General features: G+C 38.3%; 1 protein-coding gene across 1 annotated transcript in view; it reads right to left on the bottom strand.

The window, feature by feature from the left end:
• Positions 1-1,192: 1,192 nt before the first annotated feature.
• The window catches only part of FREM1 (FRAS1 related extracellular matrix 1), a 182,673-nt gene continuing 156,599 nt past the window's right edge, over positions 1,193-27,266 (bottom strand). Inside the window, exons 31-38 of the mRNA XM_006163834.1 lie at positions 20,731-20,880; positions 19,086-19,324; positions 17,446-17,493; positions 17,024-17,188; positions 16,695-16,823; positions 15,858-15,973; positions 6,090-6,175; positions 1,193-3,465 (exon numbers count right to left, since the gene is read on the bottom strand). Coding sequence (XP_006163896.1) covers positions 3,266-3,465; positions 6,090-6,175; positions 15,858-15,973; positions 16,695-16,823; positions 17,024-17,188; positions 17,446-17,493; positions 19,086-19,324; positions 20,731-20,880 — 1,133 coding nt within the window. The 3' untranslated portion in view covers positions 1,193-3,265. The remainder of the gene's footprint in view (positions 3,466-6,089; positions 6,176-15,857; positions 15,974-16,694; positions 16,824-17,023; positions 17,189-17,445; positions 17,494-19,085; positions 19,325-20,730; positions 20,881-27,266) is intronic.

Genomic DNA, 27,266 nt, shown 5'->3' with positions numbered 1-27,266 from the left:
AAAAGTTTTTTTAAATCTTTCAGATTAAAAAAACTATTAGAAATGTGTACATATGCACTATGTTTCTATATTTTTATTTTCCTACCTTACTCACTATAATATCTCAAGTAGCCCGAGCAATATCAGGTTTAGAACTGGCATTGCACATTCAATAGTTGTTGAATGAACAGTGGATGACTGCATGATTGCACGGAAGTCACAGAACTAATGGCAGGTCTAAACAATGAAGACAAGAGACATACTTTTCTCCCCCATTTCTTCTTACAACAGGAGAACCATTAAAATTTAAAACACATGTTGTCCCCAGGAATATCAGAAACTAAAGGAACAGTGTCTTAAGACTAGAAATAGGTTTACTTTATTAATTCTGATACAACACTAGGTAGAGTACACTTAGTATGCTGCTGTTTTGCAGGAATTAACCAGCACTAATTAATGGATTAAATTACGCAGAACCATAGTGTTAATTAAAATATGTGCATATCTTTTTGGCTGTATTAAAAATAAATAAAAACAGAAATGCAAATGTCACCTGGTTCATTTTCACTACTCCTTGGAAGGAGATGAAATAATGATCATATGTTGTTTAAGTTTATTTTTAGCAAATATATGCTATGTGTTTATTAAAATCAGAAGCAGAAGATTCTGAAAAGCTAGACATCGTTGATATAGTGGGAATTTTCCTGAGTTGTTCCTCAAGGTTGGGGAGAAGAGCTGGGTGACAGGTCCTGTTCTCAATGCTTTCCTTCCTAGTTCCCATCTTTTCCTACTCAACCCCCTTTCACCTCTCTCCCCTTTTCCCTCCTACAGTCTCTAATTCCACTTTTACCCATTAACTCCATTTCCTTCTTCCCAACACCTACCAAATTCTGAAGGGCAACAGTAACCCCCAAAGGCACAGGAAAGTATCCCAGTTCTTTTTAGCCCCGGGTCAAAGCCCAGTCATGAGAAAGAAATGCAGGTTGTGATGAGTATTGGCCAGTACCCAGACTTGTCTGAAACTCTATTTGTATCTTCTTTCAATTATTTGAATTTTCCAACTTGATCAATGCTTTCAAAATCAAGGACATTTTAAAATACTATTTTATTATATCTTTTTAAAACAGTTATTATTTGTTTATTTCTTGAGATAGAAGAAGAGAGAGAAAAAGCAGGCACCCCAACAGAGCCCTTATGCCATGATCCACCCCCTGCCTCAACCAGCCAGGATCACAGGCATGATTACATGCACCTAGCATATACAGGAATATTCAGGACGTGAACTCATGACCTTCTCAGGAAATTTCAGCATCACAGAACATTGTATTACCACTACACCACCACAGTTGGCCTAGTATTTCTGTGAGAAAAGTCAAAATGTTCTCTCTTCATGCTAACATTTCAATTACAGTTAAGTATCATTTTCATTGCAGAAATTATGGTAAGTCAACCATACTGACCGGGTTTTGCAGAGTTGATACAGTTCTGCCAGCTTTAAATAGTCAACATAGTTCCAGAGTTTCAGTAGGGAGCAGTGGCTCTTAAATTCCTCATTCCTTAAACTTTTACTTTCCCCTCTAAAACCTAACCCGGCAGGTAAACAACCCTTGTTTCTCCTGAACCTTGCCTTTCTACACTACGGAAGTTGTGGGACACAGGAATTTGAATGAAGTTGATCCCGAGGGTAGATTTGGCATCTTTTCATTAAACACCAGAGACTGCTTGTGTCCCACAGCAGAGCAGCATGTTATACGAACCTGAAGCCTACCTGTGACATCTGAGGTAAGGTTGAGCCCGGGGAACCACAATTACATTTAAGGAAGAGGTAGAATGTCTGAGTCTTACCCCAACCTCTCTTTGTGCACTTTTCTATGAATCAAAACCTTTTCAAATGAGTAGAAATAAAAACAAGCTTGTTATGTCTTTCAAAGTTCAGATACTGAACTTTCTTCAAGCATTTTTAGCATCTGTAACACTCAAGGTATTAAAATAAAACCTGCCTCAAAACTCCAGCCTGCTTGACAACCCCATTCGGATTCTGAAGCTACATGGTGCTTGGATAGCAAGTTACATTTGGCACAACTATATTTTTCAGTAATTATGAAAAGAGGAAAATGTTGAATGAATGTTTCAGAAGTAAAGTTCTAATTCCCCGTAATCAGGCCTCGATTTCAGAAGGAAGTTCTGGAAAGGCTGCACCATGCTTCATTGCTACAAGAATGTTTCAGTCAGCTGAGATTATAAATTAATAAGGTAATGTTCCTTTAGAGAATCTAGTTAACATAGTATTTCTGCAAATATAAAAGATTTAAGGACTCGGAATCACAGTAAAATCCCTTCTGAGAATATAGGCTTTCCAGAGGTCTGTTTTCAGTATTTTTTTCTCTCTGTTTCAGCATAGTTCGTGGGGACACGTCTTAGGAAGCAGTGCTTTTCTCCCACATGTCAACCATCATTTATTATACACACACTCTTTATTTTGAATGTCCTTGAGAAGTGCCAGTTCATATGATAAACACAGATGAAGAAGCTGTGTTTCATCACATTTCTCACGGCTGGGGAAACACAGGCATTTGCTTTGGAAGGATACAATGCCAACATCCATACTGGAACAGGAGATGTTTCCTGAGTGGTGAAGGGTACATCTCTGAAGAATAGGCAGCCTCCTGAATTCTCACCTGAGCGAGAGTTTTGCAGATGAGCCTCCATCTGCAAGAGTCTCCCATATAAAACCTTTCATCTTCTCACCACAGAGAATTCTCCTTTCCACCCACAGTTTCTAATCTCAGGTTTCACAGTGAAATGGCTTTGAAGAGACAAACCAATCACTTACAGTTCAACCTTGGCTTAATGCATCAGTAAGGTTAGCTTCATCCAGACTGAAGTGGGAGGAGTATCTACAATATAGATTTTAGAATGGACTCACTGAGGTAATAGGTCAAAAAACAAAAACAAACAAACAAAAAAACGAGGATTATAAAGTTAGAGCTGCCTGAGATTTAGAGTAGGTAATGGTGAGGATCTTATGGAATAAGCAAATCTTACATCTTATAATACTACAGGCATTTATTTTGAAAGGCATTGAGATACAAAAATTGTATCTCCTTTTCTAAGAAATATTAATTTACCAATCTTCCTAGACCTATTCATCTGTTTCATTTTCAATAGAATCACAGAGATGTATCTAGTCAGCAACGACAATTTGTTTTCTGTTAGGCAATATTTACGAATCCTGTAAATAAATAGGCAAGAAATCCCAGCTGAGCACCTGTGGGGCCAGTTGCATTTAGAGTTTCCTGGAACACACGTAATTGTGAGGTTTGCCCTTCCTACAGTCCTTGGTGTGCCATCTCCCTTGTCTTTGAACCAAAATGCAGTTCTTTCCAGGCCTTGAACGTTGAGGGGGTCCTTTTCTCCAGTTGGTAAAAGTAACAGGTTCACCACCAATCCATTCCCAGTGGCCAGCATGTACTTGGTCATTTAAACCTAGTGTGAACCAAAAGAAGTGCGAAATAATTTTATTACATATTTGCTTTGACATCCCCTCTATTGTTGTAAGCTGAGTTATCACATGGAAACTTGAGCCCATATTCTAAAACAAAGAAAAGAAACTGAGACTATGGTAAGACAAAGATAAGAACATAAACCCTTTGGGGTCATGCTTTTGGGGTCCAAATTCTAGTGACACCACTTGGTAGGTGAGTATCTTTGGGCAGGTTACTTAGCCTCTATGAGTTTGGTTTCATTATCTAAGGAATGAGCATAAAAATATTATTAAGGGCTGGTTTTTAGTTTGTCTTTTTTTTTAATTGCCTGAGAGATATGTGCTTGCCAAAGAGAGACAGAGATAGGAGAGGGAAGAGGACCTGGTCATGCAGCAATCCCTTCTTCATTTCTCTATCTCATCTGGACTTGGGGCATGCGCATAAGTACTTGGTGTGCTTTACAAGCCACCAAAGCATGAATTTGAACTGTGGCATCTGGCTCCCTTAACTATGAGGCTACAGGTCTGGCCCATGGCTGGGGTTGTTCTGAGGATTAAATAAGATGATGTAAAGCTCTTGGCACATATCAGTGCTTAATAAATGACAACTGTTATTATTCATGTCATTCTATATGCAGAATGCCTATCACAGAGAACCATTCTCTTGTCTATGATTCTTCTTCATCATTATGTAAATATCTTGGTTGTCATATTTGAAAGTAGCTTACTATGAATTATTTTTAATCTGGAGCTTAAGATGTTCCAATCAACTACAACGCCAATAAAAAACAGCTTTTCTCTACTTGCTTTCTATTCCCACTGGCAACTTGGGCAAATTACTCTTTCAAGTTGTAAAGCTTTTAGAATATTTTCTTAAAGAAGCATTTCTCCCCTTCACGCTCTTTCGTTGTAGAAATAAAAAAGAAAAAATGAGAAAGGATCCCCCTGCAATAGCATGATCTGACATCTCCCAAATTGGACTGTTCTAGATACTTTGCATATAACTTCCCACCACCACGGTCAGCCAATATTTTGGGGTGGGACCAGTGCAATACTTTGGGTTAGGAATACTCTACTTCTTCTGGGTTGTTCTTTGACTTATTGATCAAATGATACTATGCCTAAGTACTCTATGAAGACTGTCTTTTTTTTTTTTTTTTTTTTTTTTTGAGAGGTTTTCGCTATAGGGCGCTTGCGCTTGCCAGACAGACAGAGAGAGACAGAGAGAAAGAAAGCGAGAAATCACCCCCCCAGAGGGGATGGTCACACCACAATCCCTTCTTCTCCACTCTCCTCTCGGGATCTTGGGCATGCACGCACACGTGTCCCGCGTGAGTTTTAAGCCACCGGGTCTGGGACGTGAACTGCGGTCGACTACGTGGGAGTCCAGCGACATAGCCATTACGCTAACTGCTGGTTCCCTGAAGACTATCTTAAAGTCAGTCACTGAGGATGTAGAGAAAATTTACCTTCTGGCCCCAACTCTTAATATGTTCAGACCATTTTAGAATTTAGAGACCCATTGAGTATTACAGAAATTTTGAGAAGCCAAGACTGGGTTAATCAAAGTGTCCTCAAATATAATGTCTCCAAAGGAAAGTAGTGAGAAAATTGGCTTTGATGTGCCTGGGAAATTCATTTCTAATGTGCCTTGATAGACTTCATTATTATTGTTAAAACTGTAAAAATAAATGAAAACTTCAGAAAATAATAAATTTAAGATCACCTGTAATGCTCAACTGAAGGTCAATAATTTCTAATTCTTTAGCATATTAGATATATGTGTATATATATTTATACATATACCACATGCATATAAATTTCTGTTTTTAGTTGCCAGATTGTGTATGCACTTGTTAGAGAAAGAGAAACAAAAACAGAGAGGAAGATGGGGAAAGCATCTCAATGGAGTCTGGTCACACCACGATCTATTCTGTTCCATTTCTCCATCTGTCAGGTGTTAGAGCACGCGTATGCACGCGCGTGCGCACACACACACACACACACACACACACCTGGTGTGTTTCTCAAGCCTCCACTGCTGGGACTGACACTATGGTTGGCCAGCTAGGATCTAGCACCTATATCCACTAGGCTATGGGCTGGCCTTAAATTTCTTTTTTTATTCTAAATTATTTCATACTTCACATGGTTGTGGACCCAGCTTTCTAAGTTAGAACCTTGCCACAAACGAATTCATTTTTTATATATAACATATATCCAACATATATTTGTTGAATGCATTAATGAATAAATAGGCATTTTAGCTAGTATTTCATGACCTGCAAAAGCATTGAATATTCCTTCATATGGCTATACTATATTTAATCATCCCCTATATGTAACTACTTTTAATTTTTTCTACTTTTAGAAATATCATCACATCAAATTTTCTTACCTATCAATCTGAGCACAACTCTAATGATTTCTTTGGGATAGATGTCTAAAATGTCTAAAAATGAAAGTATAATGTCAAAAGACTTAAGATGGGTTTTAAAAGGCAGATGTTAGACTAACCGTCTAACCATTGCCTGTTATTATAAACCACAATCATTTGGTCCATGGGAGGGGCCATGTCTCTTCATGCCCATTGTTTTCCCCTCCTCAGCGTAACACGGATACTTGCCTATCCAAAAGGGCTGTCTTCCACTGACATCCCAGAGCCACTGCATGTGCTGCCTGGAGAACACGGTTGCAAGGCTGCCCAGGTGTCTACACACAAACAAACAAAGATGAAATGTCAATAGCAAGGAGTTCATTTTTCTGCTGATATAAAATGCATGCCACAAATAAAAATGTTTAAATACACAAAAGAAAAGTATATTGGGGCTCGTAAGTGATACAGGTATAACACTGGACCCCTTCGGGAAAGGTCATGGGTTCATGTCCCAGAAACTCCCTAGGCATGCTGGGTGTATACACAAGTGTCTGTGATCTGGACTGGCTGAGAACAGGGCTGGATTGCAGTGCAAGGATTCTTTGGGGATGCCTATCTATCTCTCTCATAGAAAAAATAAATTAAGGGGCCTTCAGGTGGCATGGTGGTTAAGGTGCTGGCCACTCCCACATGGCTGACCAGGGTTCGAGTCCTGAATCTGGTGGCTTGCTTTCTTGCTTTTCCTTTCTCTCTCTGTCTCCCTCTGATCAAACTGGAAAATAATAATAATAAAGTTAAATCAAGTAATTCTTTAAAAAAATAAAAGAAGAAAAAAAGGAATTAATAAACTTTTTAAAAAATACTAAAAGGTATGTAGAAAGAACTTTATAAGATTATTATTCACTTATTTATTTTGTATTATTTTTTGGCAGAGGGATGTACACTCACTAATGAGAGAGAAGAGAGAGAAAGAGCACTCTCCTAACAGGGTGTGGTCATATTGCAATCCTTTCTCCTCTATTCTTCTATCCCATCAGGTTTCTGGGCATGCACACATGCCTGTGTGTTATCAATCCACCAGTGCTGGGATATGAACCTTAGACTACAATGTGGGATCTGGCTTCCAATGCACAGTCCTCAATGTACTATGGTGCCTGACCCAGAACTTTCCAAGATTTTAATACTTCTTTGTTACTTAATAAGTATCTGCAGTGTGGAGTAAGTAATAGCAAGGTAAATGATCTTTTATTATAATATCTGGGTTTTAAAACATAGCTGATACATAGAAATAAAAGAAATAAAAAGATTACAAAGACCAGCAGTTGGCATAATGTCTATGTCATTGGACTCCTATGCAGTCAACCACAGTTCCAGTTCCAGACCCGGTAGCTTAAATTCATGCTGCGCATGTGTGCGTGTGTGCCCAAGATCCCAAGAGGAGAATGGAAGAGAAGGGATTGCAGCATGGCCATCCCCCCTGGGGGGTGATTTCTCGCTTTCTGTCTCTCTGTCTCTCTCTTTCTGGCAAGTGCACATGCCCGCTAGCAAAAAACATCTCAAAAAAAAAAAAAAAAACAGAGAGAGAAAAAGATTGCAAAAATTAGCAGTACACATCATAATGTGATGTTCTTTACTGAAAAAGATAAATATGGTATTATTTAATATTATCCTTAATCTAATTACCACATACTGCATGCATGCTTGGAAAAGCCATATTATACCCACAAAGATATACAACAATTAAATGTAAATAAGATATTAGAAAAAAAAACAGTTCAGTAGATTTCAAACATCTTTTTTGGAAAACCAACAACTGCTTCCTTTTTAAACTTTTTAGCTTTAATTTTCTAAATTAAAAAAAAATTAAATGTCTTTTCAAGGTTTTTGCCATAGGGTGCATGCACTCACCAGAGAGAGACAGACAGAAACAAAGAGAGGAAAAGTAAAAAAATCATCCCCCACAGGGATGGCCATACCATAGTCCTTTCTCCTCCAGTCTTCTCTTGGGATTTTGGGCATGTATGCACATGTACCTGGTGTGATTTTTCAAGCCATTAGCACAGGACTCAAACCATGGTCAGCCATGTTGCGAGTCCAGCTACTCAACCACCAAATCACCTGTTGGACCCTCACCATCTTTTAAAGATTAATCACTTAATGCCAAAATATTACTTGCCCATGAGAAATTTACTTTGAATTGGTAAAATTTGATAGTTATACAGTTATTTTGATCAAAAGAAAGAAACTCAAACTACTCAGCTAAAATTATTTGAGGTCTGCATTTTGAGCTTGATATGTTTACCAAATAACCCAATAATTATGACCCTTTCATTACACTCAGTGAAGTCAATATAACCCACAGTCAAATCTTTATGTATTGTGTAGAAGTTAAAGCATCTATTTTTATGAACATGAAATAATATTTTCCCACAAAATAGAATTATAAGTTTTTTAGCTAGATGAATTATTCCTATAAGCAATATTTGATTGTGCTTCATTCCCTACCAGCAGTCATTAAAACCTTTAAAAATGTTTTAAGTAAAAAAGTCATTGAATTATTTCTTCTTCTTAAAAAAAAATAAACAGAAAGTTTCAAACAAGGAACAAATACACAATGTATACATGTATCATATCACATTTTACTCCATAAATACATATAATTATTATTTGTCAATTAAAAAGAAATTGAATTAAAAATAAATCATTTTTTAAATTTCTTAAACAAAATTACCAGCATCTTATCTGCCTAATATCCATTGATACGAAAAAAAAAAGTGGGAAACAAAATTATCGACACTTACACAAGATTAGGCAATTGTTAAATTTTATTCAACTGTGTCTTTCCAAAATCCAATTGCATTTCTCTGTTTTTCCATATATAATTTAACATAAGTTGTCAGTTGCTTGATGATTTTCCCCTAGTTATACCAATATCTTGCTGCTCTATAGTGCAATGGTGATTTCTAGGCCAACAGAGATAAGTGAGGCTCCTTGACCTTCCTCTGAATGTCCTCAGACTGCCGGATTGGGGTTTCCTGGCTTGGCTCTGAGCTCATCACTTACTGGCAGCTCCTGTCTGACAGTCACAGTAAGGATGATGGGGCATGTCCTCTCCTCCTTTTCCCTTCATGGCCATTATAGTTATTCTAACATGCCATGAACTTAGAATACAGATTTCAAAGTACAGATTTCAAACTTAAATGTAGCCCTAGGGAGGGCTCGACTGGCTGGTCCAGTCCATACAGTATATTGGACCAAGCATGGGAGGTCAGAGCTCCATTTTTTTCTTTTGCCCCTCATTCCTGTACTGAGTTTTCTGATTTCTTTAATGAACTAATTTCCTTACTGAAATCCTCCAACTTCACAGCCTCAACTTCATCGTCAGGAAAGAATGGATTTTTATCCAAGGATATTTAACATCTCTTCTAGCTTAAACACTTTTGAAACTACCTTTAAAACAGACTGTAAAATCCACTTTAGCTGCTCAGGTACAATTTCAGTTTTCTCTTTTACTTTTCAAAAGCAAAAAGTCCCAAAAGAGCAAGATGGGGAAATATCGGGGTAAAATGTTAGATCATAGTTATTCATGAAAGAAATATTTGTACATTCGTAGGTTGATTTTTTAATAAAAATATTATTCCCTTCGGCTGGTACTCAAATACATATAAAATGTGGTACATATTATCTGAATACATATGTATATATATGGATAGAAAATAAGATACATATGCATATATATACATCTAAGAATCTTCTGACAGTGGTGAAATTAAAAAAATTCAAAGTATGGAATTAAAAATGAAAATCTTATTTTTTTTCTTTTTTCTTTCTTTTTATTTTTGGTTACAGAAATAAACATCTTTTTTCTTTAAGTTTTTGATTAAGTGTAGGTATATTTCAGGGTAACTCTTAGGATATGCCAGCAGGGGTTCCAGACTCTCCTGTGGGAAAACAAGATGGTTTTATAGATAATGATCTATAATAATAGAATTACCAAATGTACAGTGACTGCCTTAGGAAATGAGCAGATGAGATTACAATATGTAAATTCAAGAAATGCCGAATCTAGAAGTCTGGCTCCTTTGGGTTAGAAAAATAATAAAACACCAATGGGGAGGAAAGGAGATTGGAGATAAAGATTCAGCTGCATTAGCAGTCTGGTTAGAGACAAAGGATAAAGCAAAACTTGCTCCTGTATTGAAACAGGAGCATTGTAGGTGACTCTTTAAGGGCCTTCAGGTATGTATACCAGTATAGGAGCCAAAAAAAAACATAGTCCTTAAAACAAAATCAAAACAACAACAGAAAGTGAGAAATTACCCCCCAGGGGGTAGGGCCACTGCAATCCCTTCTCCATTCTCCTTCTGAGATTTTGGGCATGCATACATATGCGCCCAGCATGATTGTTCAGCCGCCAGGTCCCCACTCAAACCATGGTTGTCCATGTGGGAGTCCAGAGCCTTAACCACCACACTACCTGCTGGTCCCTAAAAACATCTTCTAAAATACTTAGTGAGAAAGTAAGTCTCTGGGCAATAAAATGTCAAAATGAATTTTGCATCATAGAAGAAACTGACTAGTCCCAGAGGAACATCCATTTTTCAGGCTAGTGGCATTGGAAAAGAAGACAAAATGACCAAGAAAAGTAATAGATGAAAAGCAGCAGGGAGGCCAAAAGATCAATAAAAATGTGCTGAATGGGTAGAAGAGGATTTGGGGTTCTGATAAAAATTACATCTTGGTGGTGGCCTCACCCTCAAAATTATCCTCCTACAATGAGCGATTTACTGAAATATGACAATCTTCTCTTTTAATTGGCTTTTAATCGGCTACTAGACTGTTTAAGTGACGGTAACTAGTACAACTATAACCATCTTCTTGCTCTTTTGAAATAAAACGCATATTGAAGTATTATGCAAATGCAATCAGATGAAATATTCATATCCATTTTTTCAATTAAAAATTTAAAATTAGAAGCTTTTTGTATTTAAAAAATTTCACACCATATATATTTTCCTTACATCACCTCCATACACTGGAATACCATCAGAAACGGTAGTTGATTGATGCTTAATTTCTGGACCAATGTGGTAAACAGATACTGTGTTACTTGAAAGAGTTTATATGGTTGATAGGTAAATTATTAGTCACTTTCAAAATACGGTGGAAAAAAACTCTAGTTGTCCCTAAAACCTCTTATTCTGAGAGTTTTTTCATTTTACACCTAAAAAGAAATCAGTTTTACAGCTTAACATAATTCCCTGAGATCAGAATTAATCAAAATAATGTCAAAATAATTTGGAAAAAGGAGTTCTGAACCTGCCTGTAATGTTATGTTTGGTTTGTTGGACATGGTCACTAATCCCTTAAAAGGAGAGGTGGAACATTTTCAGATGTCATAATAGATATTATAATGGTTTATTCCAGAATAAAATGTCTTTCTGCTTATAATTATGATTTCTAAATACCATTTATATCCTTCTATATGCACTTAACCAATATTGCATGCAACGCATTATTATTTTAGCATTTGGATGGAGAGAGCTTTTTAATTAGACTTATACTAAGACTAACTCGATGAAAAACTAAATCATGTCTTTAAAATTTAGCCACTTTCACTTAAAATAACAAATTTATTTATTCCTTTCTTTCATTTGAGAGAGAAAGACAAGCACCCTCATGCAGCAGTTGCCTCATCCCAAACCTGTCTCAGCCATCCAAGACCAAGGGCCTGTCTGTGCTTAGCAATCTGGGACCCAAACCCTGATCTTCACATGACTTCCAGCGTAATGGAGCACTGCGCTACCACTGTGCCACCACGACTGGACCAATCACTTTCACACTGTTAACAGTTTTGTGGGAAGGAATTATCAGGATTAAATGGTGACCTGACTAATGTAAAGGGTAGTGTTTAGAGATCGCCACACAGGACAGTCGAATCTAGAGAGTTGTAGTGTCTATTTCTCTGAAGTTTACTGAATCAAGCAAATGAATAGGGAACGATTTATTTATTGGGTTACTGGGCTAGTAGTGGAGGATAATATTTCAATCTTAACATGCCTTTGTGGTGAGAGATACAAAATTATTAACTTTCATGTTTGAAAACTTACTTTAGGTTGATCTAACACTAAGTTAGGATAGGCATGCTTGCCAGTACACCTGTGGAGAGAAATCCCCTATACTTAGGGAGCTGCTTGGAGAGCATAAAGAAAAATTCTTATATCTTTCATTTCCTTGCATACTATGAGCAACTAATTTTGCATCCTTGAGCCTCTTTTGTTTCTGAACTTATAAACTATGGCTAATAAAACCTGCTTTCTGCATAAAAAAGAAGGAAAGATCAAGTAATATATGTGGAAGAATTTCATAAACTATGAAGTATAATATAAAAGTGTCATGGGCAAGAAGGTATAGAAAACTACATCAGGCTGGTCTGAAAGGGTCACAGGTGAAGGTGCTTGAAACCAACTTGCAAATGAAATCCCAGATCAAGTGTACAAGGAACTGACTAGGATTTTAAATTAATGTAGGCCTTAAGTTTATTATTGGGATGATTAAATTGTACAATATTAATAGATATGTGAAGAACCTCTCTATAAGTAGTCTTTCTACTCATTATTGAAACTGAACTATAATTAGACAGATCAGTAAAATAAAATAAAATAAAATAAAATAAAAAGAGGTACTGGGAGATTACTGTAGGGTTGTCAATATAGGACATCAATAAATTACTGTAAATTGATTTTTAACACCAAAAAGCTAGAAAATTATCATCTCAGAATACAAAACAGTCTTAAGAAAAGACACGTGGTAACCTTTCACCAATCATGTTACACCAACTATGTTAATGACATCACAACAGCTTGAAGGGATAGAAAGGTATTTCTCAAAACATGCTGTCTTTATTTTTCTTATAACACAAAAGCCGATAAAGTGTCATCGGAGATAACCACAGTTATTTGCATTATCCTTTGAGAATCACTAGAAGATGAATAAGGCTCCATCCAAACTTGAAGTTGGGAGGGATTCTGTTCCATTCTCCTACATTTTACCAACAAATTCTAGCAACATTTTCTTTTTCTTTTTTAATTTGCTACAGGGTACATGCACTGGTCAGAAAAGGAGAAAAAGAAAGCACCCCCCAGTAGGGAGGGCCATGCTGCAATCCTTTCTCCGTTCTCCTCTCAGGATGTAGGGCATGTGTGCACATGCATCTATTGTGTTTTTCAAGTTGCTGAGTTTAGGACTCTAACCGCACAATTGGAGGGATTCAGTCACCTCAACCATCATGCCACTAGCTGGCCCGACCAGTCTTTAAACATTATTACTTTTTAAAAATCTAGGTATAATTTCCATATAATAAATTGCATATGTTTTTTTTGGTTTTTTTGGGAGAGGTTTGTTTTTTGTTTTTTTGTTGTTGTTGTTGTTTTTTGCTATAGGGCACGTGCGCTCGCCAGATAGAGAGAGACAGAGAGACAGAAAGCGAGAAATCACCCCCCAGGGGGGATGGCCACACCACAATCCCTTCTCCTCCATTCTCCTCTCGGGATCTCGGGCACGCACGCACACGCACCCAGAGTGAGTTTAAGCCACCGGGTCCGGGACTCAAACCGCGGTCGACTACGTGGGAGTCCAGCGACATAGCCATTACGCTAACTGCTGGTCCCTAAATTGCATATGTTTTAAAATATTCAATTTGATGAGTTTTGAGAACCATATATATAACCATGAAACGACTACCCAGAATAAAATATTTTCATCATTCTACAACATTATCTCATGATATTTTCTAATCATTTCACATTCTCTTTCAGAGATAATCTTTTTTTTTTTTTGGACAGATTTTTGCTATAGGGTACATGCACTTGCCAGAGAGACAAGGAGACAGAGAGCAAGATATCACCCCAAGGGAAGATGGCCATACCATGCTCCCTTCACCTCCATTCTCCTCTCGGGATTTTGGGCATGTACACACTTACACTCAGTGTGAGTTTCAAGTTGCCAAGTACAGGATTCATACTGTAGTCAACCACGTGGGAGCCCAGCATCTGACCCACTATACCACTACTGGCCCCTAGAGAGAATTTTTTAATTCTAACACCATAGATTAGATTTTACTATTCATGTAAATGAAATCACACAATATGTGTTCTTTTATGTAAGACTGCTTTCTCTCTTCATTCTGTTTAAGATTTATTTAAAATGATATTGCTAGAGGTTTCAGTAGTTTATCCCATTTTAATGTTTATAAAGCAATTTATCAGGGCCAGCAGGTGGTGTGGGGTTAAGGGTGCTGGACTCCCCCTTTAAACATGGCTAGCCATGGTTAAAGTCCCTACTCCATTGGTTTGCTCGCTCTCTCTCTCTCTCTCTCTGGTCAAATATAAATAAATAAATAAATAAATAATAAATAAATAAATAAAGTTAAAAATTCCTTCTCTTGTTGATGGAGAAAATATCAAGTACTTCTACAAATGAATAACAAAAAGGCAAATGACCAAAATTATAATTATTATGAGTAAAGTTACCATGAAGTTTTTTTGTATTTTTTGGCATATATTTTAATTTTTATTGGTTACATACATAAAAGCAGAATTGCTCTTCTAGGGTAGATAGATATACAACTTTATAAAAAAGAACAAAAAACAAACAAAAATAAAAAACTACCAGACAGCTCTGCAAAGTGCTGGTAGCATTTCACACTTCCACCAATAACACATAAGAATTCTATTTGTTCCATATCCGTCTCAACATTTGCTATTGTGGTCTTTATGATTTAAACTATTCTAGTGGACGTGAACTGGTATTTCATTTCGTTTTGATTTTTATTTGCCCGATATCATCTTACTTATTTACCAGTTGTCTATCTCCTCTTGTGAAGTCTTCCAGTCATTTGCTATTTTTTAAGTTGTTGTTTTGTTACTGATTTACAGGAGCTTTTTTTATTTTCTGGATTCAAGATCGTTATTAGAGACAGGATTTGAAAATGGCCTTTTCTGATGTGGTTTGCCCTTTCATTTTCTTAATGGTGTCTTTAGATGAGTAGTAAAAATATGATAAAGTACAAGAACTGATCAATATTAACCAGGGACTTCTCTAGTCTCAATTTTCAGTCATGAGGCATGTTAGTCTAATTGCATAATATCTGGGTTGGCAAGAAAAAAAAGGTCAGGGCTATTCACATATGCATTTTTAAAGTCCTGGTGAACTAGATAAATGTTGTCATCATCTGATCACAAATCATACTTCACTGGATGTTCTGTTCCCCAATAAGCCTTTGCCTACTTGTCCGGCTTTATAATTACCAGTGCCTCTTACACTGCTGAAGGCCTGATGCTACAAAGCCTTTCATTACTATAGATTTCAAACCAAAGGGCAGGAATTCGTACCATGTTTTAAAAAGATATTAAAGCCTGCTAACTCGGAAAGCTTCCTCACGTTTCCTCCTAAAGACTGAGAGAGAAGGTGGAGGAGATGTGGCAATGACACAGCTTGAACAGAAAAGAGCTGAGTCAAGATACATTATCAAGGTTAGGCATAAACCTATTCTGAACTACAGAACTCCCTCCAGGATCTTAAAACAAAGCCGAGAAGGTATTAGACACTCAGTACTCATAAAAAAGCAGCCTTACAGTTTCATGAAAAGATGAAAAAATAGGGGCCAGTGAATGGTGTAATGGTTATGTTGCTAGACTCCCATGTAGTCAACTACGTGGTTCAAATCCCAGACCTGGAGACTTAAAACTCATGCCAGGCACGCGTGCATGTGTGCCCAAAATCCTGAGAGGAGAATGGAGGAGAAGGGATTGCAACTTGGCCATTCCCCCTAGGGGGTGATTTCTCGCTTTCTGTCTTTGACTCTTTCTGTCTCTCCGGTGAGCACATGTGCCCTATAGCAAAAATCTCTTAAAAAAAAAAAAAGAGAGAGAGAGAGAGAAGGGGAGAGAGAGAGAGAGAGAGAGAAATAGTTGGGGAAAGAAAAAAAAAACATTGGATCTGAATAGGGTTCCTTACTGTCTCTTGCAAGCTTGGGCAGCTGCATTCCAGGTGCTTTTCTGCTCTGTGACCAAGGTGTGACAGTAGCCTGAGTGACGGTGCGATCCAGCTGGGCAGGATTTTTCTTCTGCTTCCTGAAAGACATTGTCTGTGTCCATGTCATGATGGCCTTTACAGTCTTAGAGTCTGCCCTCAGCCTAAGGAGCCCTATGAGTCCCCTCATTTCAACAGCGTTGTTTTGTTACCAGAAAGGGAGTCACCCTAATCCCAATTCTCCATCTCAAAAAATGCTTTGGCTTTCTACAGAAAACACTACCATGGTTGGCAATGTTTCAGTGTTACACCTTTGTGGTTTTCTTGTTTGTTTGTTTTAAAGAGGTTTTTGCTATAGGACATGTGCACTTGCCAGAAAGACAGACAGAAAATGAGAAACCACCCCACACACTGCAATCCCTTCTCCTCTATTCTCCTCTCGAGATCTTGGGCACGCATGCACATGTGCCCGGCGTGAGCTTAAGCCACCGGATCCGAAACTCGCACAGTGGTCAACTACATGGGAGTCCAGCAACATAGCCATTACGCCAACTGCTGGTCCCCAGTATTACACCTTTGACATTCTCATAATAATAGTTATAAAAAGTAAATACTTTGTTAAATTATATTGATAGAATTAATGCAATTTGTGATTTTTAATAAGCCACTTTGGAACATTTTTCCTTCTCAACCTTGAAGGTGGTGTAACAAGGGCAGGCAGACAAAACAGGAGCTCAGGGTTACGCATTGGATCATTCCCTCCTACTAGCTTATCTTAGGGCTCTGAAGGGATGGTGCCCAGATGTACAGCCTGGGACCCACCTTGGTTTGGGGGCTCCAGTCTTTCCAGGCAATCCCATTGCATCGATACAGCTTCTGGATGCTTTCTTCAAAATGGAAGAGTCCCTTTAAGTCCATAGTGCAGTTCTTTGGAAATGAGGGCAACTGGTCCTATGGGAAGGAAAGGCAATTTAGAATTGACTTAATGTACGTTGATCACACACTTAGCTCCTTTGGGTCTTCCCTTGCTGATAGCATTTGTGTTGAGCAGACTATCCCCAAGTTCAGATGCTGTTTTGCAAAATAAAGCATGTTTATGGCCCAAAGAACAGCTTGTTATAAGGTGAATAGGGAGGAAAAGGTTTTCATACCTGTCTGAGGAAGTGTGAGTCAGTTGTGGATTCCACCTTATCTGCTTGAGGCAGTTCTGCCACTTTGAGTATCTTTTGTGGCTGCCTAATGATGGACACTTTGGCCTTCCTTCTGTGAACTGGAGAGCTGTCATCTTCCAGTTTCAAGGAAACCATCCCATGATACTTGAAGAAACCAACAAAAACAACAGAGGAAATACAAATGTCAAGATAGCACAAAGTTAAACAAAACAAAAGTTATAAAAATGAGCAATTCAAAAATTATACCTAAGCAAAAAGATACGTTATTTTATAACCATCTAGTCCTCTAAAATAAATTTCAAAACAAGTTTTTAAAAGAAATACATAATTAAAAGATACAATGGTTTCACGCAATAGTTTACATCCACAAATAGGAGAAATTCAGCCATTCTCTGACTTACATTATAGATGATGTCTGTCCCATTTTTAAACACAGAGGATGGATGGACCTGAAATCAGCAGAGGACAACATACGAACAAAATTGAGTAATAATTAGCAATGGTGAAAAACCCTTTCAGGCAGATCTTCTTATTGTCTGAATAGTTTCAAAACATCCATTTCTCAAGATCTCCATGCCCAAATCATTGGAATTTCAGAACTCACCAGGCTTAATCAGAATTTGTACTGGTTGTGTCGATTCATATATGCATAGTTCCCATGAGGGAGAAAAGCCGTCCTTATTTTCTGGCACATATACAAGGGGGGTTCCAAATGTTCGTGCAAAAATAGAATAAAATACAAGTTTATTTTGGTGCAAGAATGTTTTGAAATCTGGGTGCCAGATGGAGGTGCAGTGGTAGAGCATGACGCTCTGTAAGGCTGACCTGCATGGGAAGATTCCAGATTTGTGTCTGGAGAACTCCCCATGCCAGGCATGTACATGTCCATGATCCACAGCTGGCTGAAGCTGGGAATGGACTTGACATCTACCCTATTGATGGTGCTATCTTTCTCTTTCTCACCCATGGAAGAAATACATACACTTAAAAAAAAAAATGAAATCCATGTGTTTTTTTTTTTTTTTTTTTTTAAGAATACATGTTTCCATAAGCTTTTGAACACCCACCTAGAGGTCCAAGAAAACAACGACACATGCACTTGTGAGAGTGTGCTATTTACAATGCTGGGCTATTAAGGTCAAAGCCAAGGCCAGCAGGTGGTGTGGTTTGGGGGCCACTGGATCCCATATGTGGCTGACTCCACAGTTTGGGTCCTGGACCTGGAGGCTTGAGAAACACACCAGGTACATATGTGTACATGCCCAAATTCCAGAGAGGAAAATAAAGAAGGGATTACGATATGGACAGCCCCCACCCTCACCCCCAGGGATGATTTCTCACTTTCCTGCTCTTTCTGTCTCTCTCCAGCGAGCACACATGCTCTATGGCAAAAATCTAAATAAATAAATAGGTCAAAGCTGTAATTTCCATACCCAAGTGGGTCATTTAATCCCATCCTATGCCAGGGTCACTGGTCATTCCCTATCCATGTTGATCACAAAAGAACCAAAACAGAAAAGGTATAGACGAGGCAGTGTATCTGTCACCTCGATTAGTACAGTTAATGCAGTGGGACTGCGTCGCAATCTGTATATCGAAGGCACTGCATGACTGCAAGGAACCTCCCCCTTCACTCACTATGAGAATCAAAACCACTTCCTCAGTATCTCAGAAGGCTTACCAATATCTTTGGATACTTTTTTTTTTTTTGAGAGGTTTTTGCTATAGGGTGTTTGCGCTCGTGAGACAGACAGCCAGAGACATAGAGACAGAAAGCGAGAAATCACTCCCCAGGGGGTATGGCCATGCCGCAATCCCTTCTCCTCCATTCTCCTCTCGGGATCTTGGGCACACACCCACATGCGCCCGGCGTGAGTTTTAAGCTACCAGGTCCGGGACACAAACCGCAGTCGACTACATGGGAGTCCAGCAACATAGCCATTACGCTAACTGCTGGTCCCTTTCGATGCTTTTAATACATACTATATTTCATGTAACAGAAATTATATAATGCCATATACCATAAAGTCCCTGTCCTTACCACTTTGCCATTCCCGTGGGTCCTCAGCCTCCTTTGAGAAAGATCTTTAGAATCAAAGCCCTGTAGGGTGTCTCCCTTGGTGACCTCTAGCCGCTGGGAAGATGGAAGGGGTCTTTTTTCCACATGAAAGGACCCAGAAGCAGGGGGTAAGAAAGACCCTGGGGGCAGAGGGTGCCAAATGCCCTTCTCCCATGCGTTATGCTTGCTTTGGTTGAAGGAATATGAAGGATGGCACTGTCCTGGAAGCAAGCAAGATGGCAGGCGGTCAGTTCATTTCACACCAACAGATAAGGGATCACACTGACACAGCTCCTGAAGCAGCTTGTTATTAAACGTAGATGGATGGTTTTCCCACCAGATGTTGCCTTGCTGCCATTTGCCAGAAACTCCTTTACTCTTCATCAGTTTCCATCCAGGGAAGCTGTGCCCTTCTGCACATCTACAGAGTGATTATAAAGTCACAAAATTGATTTCCTAAACCACAGATGAAAATCGCCGTCGTGATTTTATAATTACACCGTGTACTTGGGAAACAGCCTCACCTCTCTGCATATTCCAGTACTCCTCAAAATTCACGGATGGAGTATTCACTCCACAAGTACTTCAAAGTACTCATCCTTTTCCTAATCTAGAGGTAAAACTAACAATCGCTTAAAGATCTCTAAGAATCAAGTAATGATTATGAAAATTTACATTCCACCGGTACAGAACAAAGACCTAGTAAATCTTAACAAATCTACTGGAAACCTCACTAATTAAATTTCTGACAAAGGAAGGGGGGGGTAAGTGAAGGTCAGACACCTCATTTGTGGATTTTATATTTCAAATTTGGTCAGGAAAGGTGATAGCGATATTGTGGAAACAGATATGATAAAAGAAAAGGCAATAGTGTGCATTTTTATTATAGGGTGAGAAAGAGGAAGAACTAATAGCAGGTAAAAAAAATACGGATCGTAGGGCTTGGCAGGTTAAAAATGGGGTACAGTGTTGGAATGGTACTGGGCACTAGTCAAATGCTAAACAGGCAAGTACTAGAGGGTATTTGGCAGGAAGGAAAATCAGAGCACCAAAGACTTTGGCAGGTCTTTATTTTATTTAGTTCCCAGGTTGTTCTTAGTATCTACTATCCAGGACCTGTTTGGCTCTGCAACCCGAAGTCATTCATTAGCATTCTCCAGCTGCCCCTGTATCTTCATGCCAGCTGCATCTTTCCCATTTATTTTTCACTAATTCCTTCCTCTTTTAGAATTTTCCCGGTCGCACTGCAGTGGGGACTCGGATTTTAGGCATTGAGAGTTCTCTTTGACAGAGGAGAATAATTACAGCCCTACAAACTCTGGGGGAAAATAATTGTCGATAGATTCTCACCAACATTGTTTCCCCCTCGGTGAGAACAACAAACGGGTAGGACAAAAACAACTACGGCACTGACTTGTTGCTTTTCTCCAGCGATAGTTCTTAGCAGGAGGAAAACCACATGAAGCAGAAAGCAGAATAAAGGGGCTGCATCAGGACCGAGGCTGCTTTCTTGACAAGAAATTAAGCATTTTGATTTGAAGGTGTTATCAAGCACGTTGGCTGTTGAAAGCCAGCAGCTATAGCGCCAGGACCGCTTCTGATTTTGAGATGAGGATCAAAAGAATACCTCCTTTTGAGTCCAAAATTTTCACTGCAGCTTTTGTCTTTGTGCCAAGAACTGCATTCACAGGGGAGTTCAGAATTACTTCAAAGACCTCATCATCTTCCTCTAATCCGTCATAGGTAATTGCTATATTCCACATTTTAGTTGACATTCCTACAAGAAGTAAACATTTTAATTACTCTTTAATTGCTATTTCAATCACCTAGGTGTCAGAGAAATATATTAATTAACATGTCTACAGCTAGACTGCAGTAGCCTGAGTGAGCTATTGTACTGCTACCAACTCACTGAGGTCCCGCTGTTCTCCCAAATAATATGAAAAGACCGCATTTGTTCCTGGACAATGATGATGCCGTTGAAATGCAAACACTGTAACAAAAAAGTAAGCTGCATTTATGCAAGGGATGAAAAAAAAAAAAAGGGTTAGCTGATGAGATCCAAGACTTGATTTTTTTTTTACCCAACCTGTCCTGCCTCTTCTTAAAAATAAATAAGTACTGCAATCTTAAAATCTTAATAGTTTCAAAAATCTTAAGATGTTGATGCAGACAGAAGTGATTATTGGATGGCACTTTATGCTATTCATGGAACCCTTGAAGTGATTGATTTCTAAAGACAGCTGCCTGCACCGGCTGCCTGCCTTCCCAAGATCCAGCAGCCCACCAGTGCCTTTTCTAATGATGTAATAGTCAGTAGTTTGATATCCTCCTAGAAGGAATTCATGGGCTGAGGGTTCTAGAAATAGATAAGCCCATTTCTTTTTCCCTCTTTCTGTATGCCTCTATTCAAGCAAGTTACAATCAAACTTGGTTCACAGTAGTTTTGTGAATTTCATACAAAATAGTGTTGATGTTACAAATATATCCCAGCCATCCTATCACCAACAAAATGGGAATCCAGACAATCCCAGACAAAAACAGGAAGGAAGGCCAGAAGAAATTTGAGATTGTCTAATCCCAAGCAATTTCCATGATGTGGATTCCAAGATACTCCGAGTTTATTTAAAAGACAAAGTAAAGGGAGTACTGCTTAGAGGAAAAGAAGGTTCAACTTTAAAGAGAAAAAAAAAAAAAAAAAGATTGTAAATTTATAGTTTAACATCTTAGGGCCAAGTTTGAAAAGTTTACCCTGCTCTTTACCCATCGGCTGATTGAGTGCTTTCACTCCCAGGAACCCCTCTGCATAAAGAAGTGAGACTTTTTTTTTTCTAAACTTCTCTTCTGAAAATAGGACTTTCATAATAGATTACCTTCCACAGATTTAATTTACGCCTCTCACCTCTGCCAGCTATATCGTGGCCTCCATCATGAAGGTGTGCCTCACATAGATCTCATGATCGAATTAAAGTCTCCAAAATCGCAGCAGAGTTCAATGGAAAGATGAAACCATTCACTTGTCCTACTCTTCACTGCACTTAGAGGGAAAAATTAAATCTATCTGGAACAATTTAATATAAAAATGGGCGGGCAGCTAATTTATTAAGCTTTCAGTATCAACCAAATTCTTAAATCAATTATTTTCAGTCTGCAAAGGCAGCGTTGAAGCATCTCACATAAAATATGTAATTCCTATCTCATGGATAGGTGAATCAATCCATCAAATATATATTGTGTACTTATTACGAGATTACCTTTGCATTAGATGCTATGGAGAAAAACCAGAGGAGTGACACAGCCAAGCCTAAAGAAGTTTAATACTGCTTGAAGAAGACAAGATAAATATCAATAGAGGCAAACAATTATTCAAAGCTATCCATGATTAACTGCCAAAAGATCTAGAATAGAAGGCATATACTATGGGCTCCAGAGTTGGAAGGATTTGGAGCGAGGAAAGGGAAAAATGACATAAGCAAACACAGAAAGGTAGTAAAGTAGACCCTTGAGTGGGGAAGAGTGAGTAGATTCGCCAGCTGGAATAGAGAGGTGACATGGGTGGGACAAGAGGCCCTAAGGCTGCAGAAATAATTTATAGCCAGAATGCAGAAAGCCCTGGACACCAGAGGGGTAGAGTCAGGCATAAATCATAGGGAATGAGGGAGAGCTTTTGTGGCATACTGAAAGTGTATGTTTTAGCAAAATGAACCTGAAAATGATAAGTGAGAAGGTTTGGGGACCCAAGGCAAACAGGCAACTGTTGCAATAAAATTGACATGAAAAAACTAAGAGGTAAACAATGAAGAAAGCATATAAATACTAAGACCGCCTGTACTTGGAGAACAGTTTGAACCTCAAAGACTGTAAATTTAAACATTATTTAAATAAAAACTCAATACAAAAAAATGTATCCAAACTCCAGTCAATAGTGCTCTGTTTTTTTTTTTTTTACCCAACCTGTCCTGCCTCTTCTTAAAAATAAATAAGTACTGCAATCTTAAAATCTTAATAGTTTCAAAAATCTTAAGATGTTGATGCAGACAGAAGTGATTATTGGATGGCACTTTATGCTATTCATGGAACCCTTGAAGTGATTGATTTCTAAAGACAGCTGCCTGCACCGGCTGCCTGCCTTCCCAAGATCCAGCAGCCCACCAGTGCCTTTTCTAATGATGTAATAGTCAGTAGTTTGATATCCTCCTAGAAGGAATTCATGGGCTGAGGGTTCTAGAAATAGATAAGCCCATTTCTTTTTCCCTCTTTCTGTATGCCTCTATTCAAGCAAGTTACAATCAAACTTGGTTCACAGTAGTTTTGTGAATTTCATACAAAATAGTGTTGATGTTACAAATATATCCCAGCCATCCTATCACCAACAAAATGGGAATCCAGACAATCCCAGACAAAAACAGGAAGGAAGGCCAGAAGAAATTTGAGATTGTCTAATCCCAAGCAATTTCCATGATGTGGATTCCAAGATACTCCGAGTTTATTTAAAAGACAAAGTAAAGGGAGTACTGCTTAGAGGAAAAGAAGGTTCAACTTTAAAGAGAAAAAAAAAAAAAAAAGATTGTAAATTTATAGTTTAACATCTTAGGGCCAAGTTTGAAAAGTTTACCCTGCTCTTTACCCATCGGCTGATTGAGTGCTTTCACTCCCAGGAACCCCTCTGCATAAAGAAGTGAGACTTTTTTTTTTCTAAACTTCTCTTCTGAAAATAGGACTTTCCTAGTAGATTACCTTCCACAGATTTAATTTACGCCTCTCACCTCTGCCAGCTATATCGTGGCCTCCATCATGAAGGTGTGCCTCACATAGATCTCATGATCGAATTAAAGTCTCCAAAATCGCAGCAGAGTTCAATGGAAAGATGAAACCATTCACTTGTCCTACTCTTCACTGCACTTAGAGGGAAAAATTAAATCTATCTGGAACAATTTAATATAAAAATGGGCGGGCAGCTAATTTATTAAGCTTTCAGTATCAACCAAATTCTTAAATCAATTATTTTCAGTCTGCAAAGGCAGCGTTGAAGCATCTCACATAAAATATGTAATTCCTATCTCATGGATAGGTGAATCAATCCATCAAATATATATTGTGTACTTATTACGAGATTACCTTTGCATTAGATGCTATGGAGAAAAACCAGAGGAGTGACACAGCCAAGCCTAAAGAAGTTTAATACTGCTTGAAGAAGACAAGATAAATATCAATAGAGGCAAACAATTATTCAAAGCTATCCATGATTAACTGCCAAAAGATCTAGAATAGAAGGCATATACTATGGGCTCCAGAGTTGGAAGGATTTGGAGCGAGGAAAGGGAAAAATGACATAAGCAAACACAGAAAGGTAGTAAAGTAGACCCTTGAGTGGGGAAGAGTGAGTAGATTCGCCAGCTGGAATAGAGAGGTGACATGGGTGGGACAAGAGGCCCTAAGGCTGCAGAAATAATTTATAGCCAGAATGCAGAAAGCCCTGGACACCAGAGGGGTAGAGTCAGGCATAAATCATAGGGAATGAGGGAGAGCTTTTGTGGCATACTGAAAGTGTATGTTTTAGCAAAATGAACCTGAAAATGATAAGTGAGAAGGTTTGGGGACCCAAGGCAAACAGGCAACTGTTGCAATAAAATTGACATGAAAAAACTAAGAGGTAAACAATGAAGAAAGCATATAAATACTAAGACCGCCTGTACTTGGAGAACAGTTTGAACCTCAAAGACTGTAAATTTAAACATTATTTAAATAAAAACTCAATACAAAAAAATGTATCCAAACTCCAGTCAATAGTGCTCTGTTTTTAGAAATCTTTTCATTTTTATAGTAACTCCCAACACCCCACCCACATCTCTCTTTCCAAAACACCTTCAAGTTTTCATTAGGCCTTATGGAGTAGAACCAGGTGGCTAGAAAAAATCTATTCTGAGTTTCATTTAAGTGCTTTTGCTGTTTGTGTGCATTTCAACTTTGTTTCTGTGTCTACCAGGTGTGCACATAGAACCACCTTTTTTAAGTTAATGAGATTTGAAAGTAAGAGCTTTATCCTTTTTTTCCCCCTTCCTCTTCCATTCTCAAGGTGCAAAGTATTTGTTAAGTCTCTGAGATATACAAGCATTTTCGGAAGGTTAGAACTGGCCTCCTGTTCCCACAAAACAAAAGGTGCTGAAGAGGAGAGAGAAGGTGTCATTTTATGCAGACATATGCCACTTTACAAAGCAGTTGAATTCCTGGATATTTTCTTACAAAGCAGGTTTCTTTATTGAAAGACATTTTCTCAATAATTTTTTTGTAAGTGCTACATTCAAGATCTGTTCCTTTGGAAAACATTTTGACTCTTAGGAATGATGAAGTTTCAATTAAGAATGCAGAAAACCTTTCCAGAACACATGTTTTAAAGGAAAACAATCATTTTCTTAAGAGTATTTACATATCAACTCAAGATGAGACACAATAGCTGAATGCAAAGGAGGCAAGATTCATTTTGCAATTTGGTACAATAACTTCCAGGCGAGTTTTTTCTCTAGCTCTCTCCCAGGTTCTCAAACCTTATAATATCCCACTGTCTTTCACTGCTTGCTCTCAAGTTTCTTTACTCAATCATGGATGCTGTTGTTTTTAAAGAAATGAAAAGATTTGTCGGGACAAAAGGGTTGGGAGTGGGAATGGGGACACCACACCCTGAAAAGATAAGGATTCACAAAATGAATGTAAGTAAACATTTACTGGACCTATGGACAGAGAGAATTTTTAAATTATCAAAAAACAGCCTTCTGTTTATGAAAACTATTTCTGGCTTAAATTCCAAAATAATGGCCAACCAAGTGTTTTTCTATTTTTTTAACTTTCAAGACATATTGTTTCTTAAAATGTCTAAATAATCTCTAAAATCATAAGACTGTTGAGATTCCCCAGAAGTCATTAGTAGCTCCTCAAAACAGCATGTAAACTCTTCTAGACAAATAGGTATTTATCTTATCCCGTGGAATCGCCAAGAGGTAGATTTCAGAGCCTCCCCTAGTGTGATACATTTTAGTTCCTATCAATCCAAACAGTGCACCTGGTGGGCTGCTCAAAACCTACTGGAAGATAAAATCATTCCTGATCTTGTAACAACAGATCTCAAATAGTAAAGATGATACACGGCAGAGTCTTGACCTTCAAAAAGTGGAAAAGATGCAGCTACCACACTGTGAGGCACAAAAAGGTCATCATGCGAATGTATGGAATCCTTCATGCTAGGACTGAACAAAACACAAGAGAAAATGGCAGCCAGAGGGTAAACATCAAATTCGTAACAGGAATAGCTCTTCCCACAGGAATTGGTCAACCTGAAGAGCTAACTTAGCCAACTTAGAAAGGTAAGTATCACAAGAACGAAGCTATCCAAAATAAAATTTGGGGTGCTGCACGTCAAATTTAAGGCTTATTGTTATAAACTGAACTACGTCCTTCAAAAACTTATAGATTGAAGTCCTAACTCCTATGGCCTCAGAAAGTGACCTTATTTGGAAAGAGGGTAATCGCAGGTGTAATCAGTTAACAGGAAGTCATACTGGAATAGAGTGGGCCCTTAAACCATCATGGCTAATATCCTTATAAAAAGGGAAAATTTGTACTCAGATACGCACACAGGGAGAGCACCAAGTGAACAGGCAAGCCAACATTGGGGTGATGCAGCAAAAAGTCAAGGAATGCCAAAGATGGAGGCCAGCCACCCACGGCATAAAAAAGGCATGGAACAAATTATCCCTGGTAGCCCTAAGAAGGAATTGACCTTGTGAATACCTTGATTTTGGACTTTTAGCTTCCAGAATTATGAGACAACAAATGCCTATTTTGTAAGCTACCCAGTTTGTGACACTTTGTAGTGGGAGACTTGGAAGCTGGTATGGTCATCGAACATCTTGATAGTTGTAGCTTCCTACAGAAAGGCATTTCTTTTTCTTTTTCCTTTTTTTGGCACTTCTTTTCTATATTTAATATTAACACTGTCAATGTGGGGGTGGCAATGATACATCTTTTTTTTTCTTTTTTGCCTTTTCCTAAACTTCAGGTGTTAGTAGCAGATGATGTCCAGAGTTAAGACTTGGTGGGATATTAGAGAGCAACACATCTGCAGAAAAACACAGAACCACAGTCCACTACTCCTGGTCAGGGCCATCA

This window comes from Tupaia chinensis, unplaced genomic scaffold, assembly GCF_000334495.1.
Source record: "Tupaia chinensis unplaced genomic scaffold, TupChi_1.0 Scaffold143247_2, whole genome shotgun sequence".
NCBI classification, from domain to species: Eukaryota; Metazoa; Chordata; class Mammalia; order Scandentia; family Tupaiidae; genus Tupaia; species Tupaia belangeri.
Note: the sequence above shows the minus strand (reverse complement) of the source record. Positions and strands in the feature narration are given on the sequence as shown.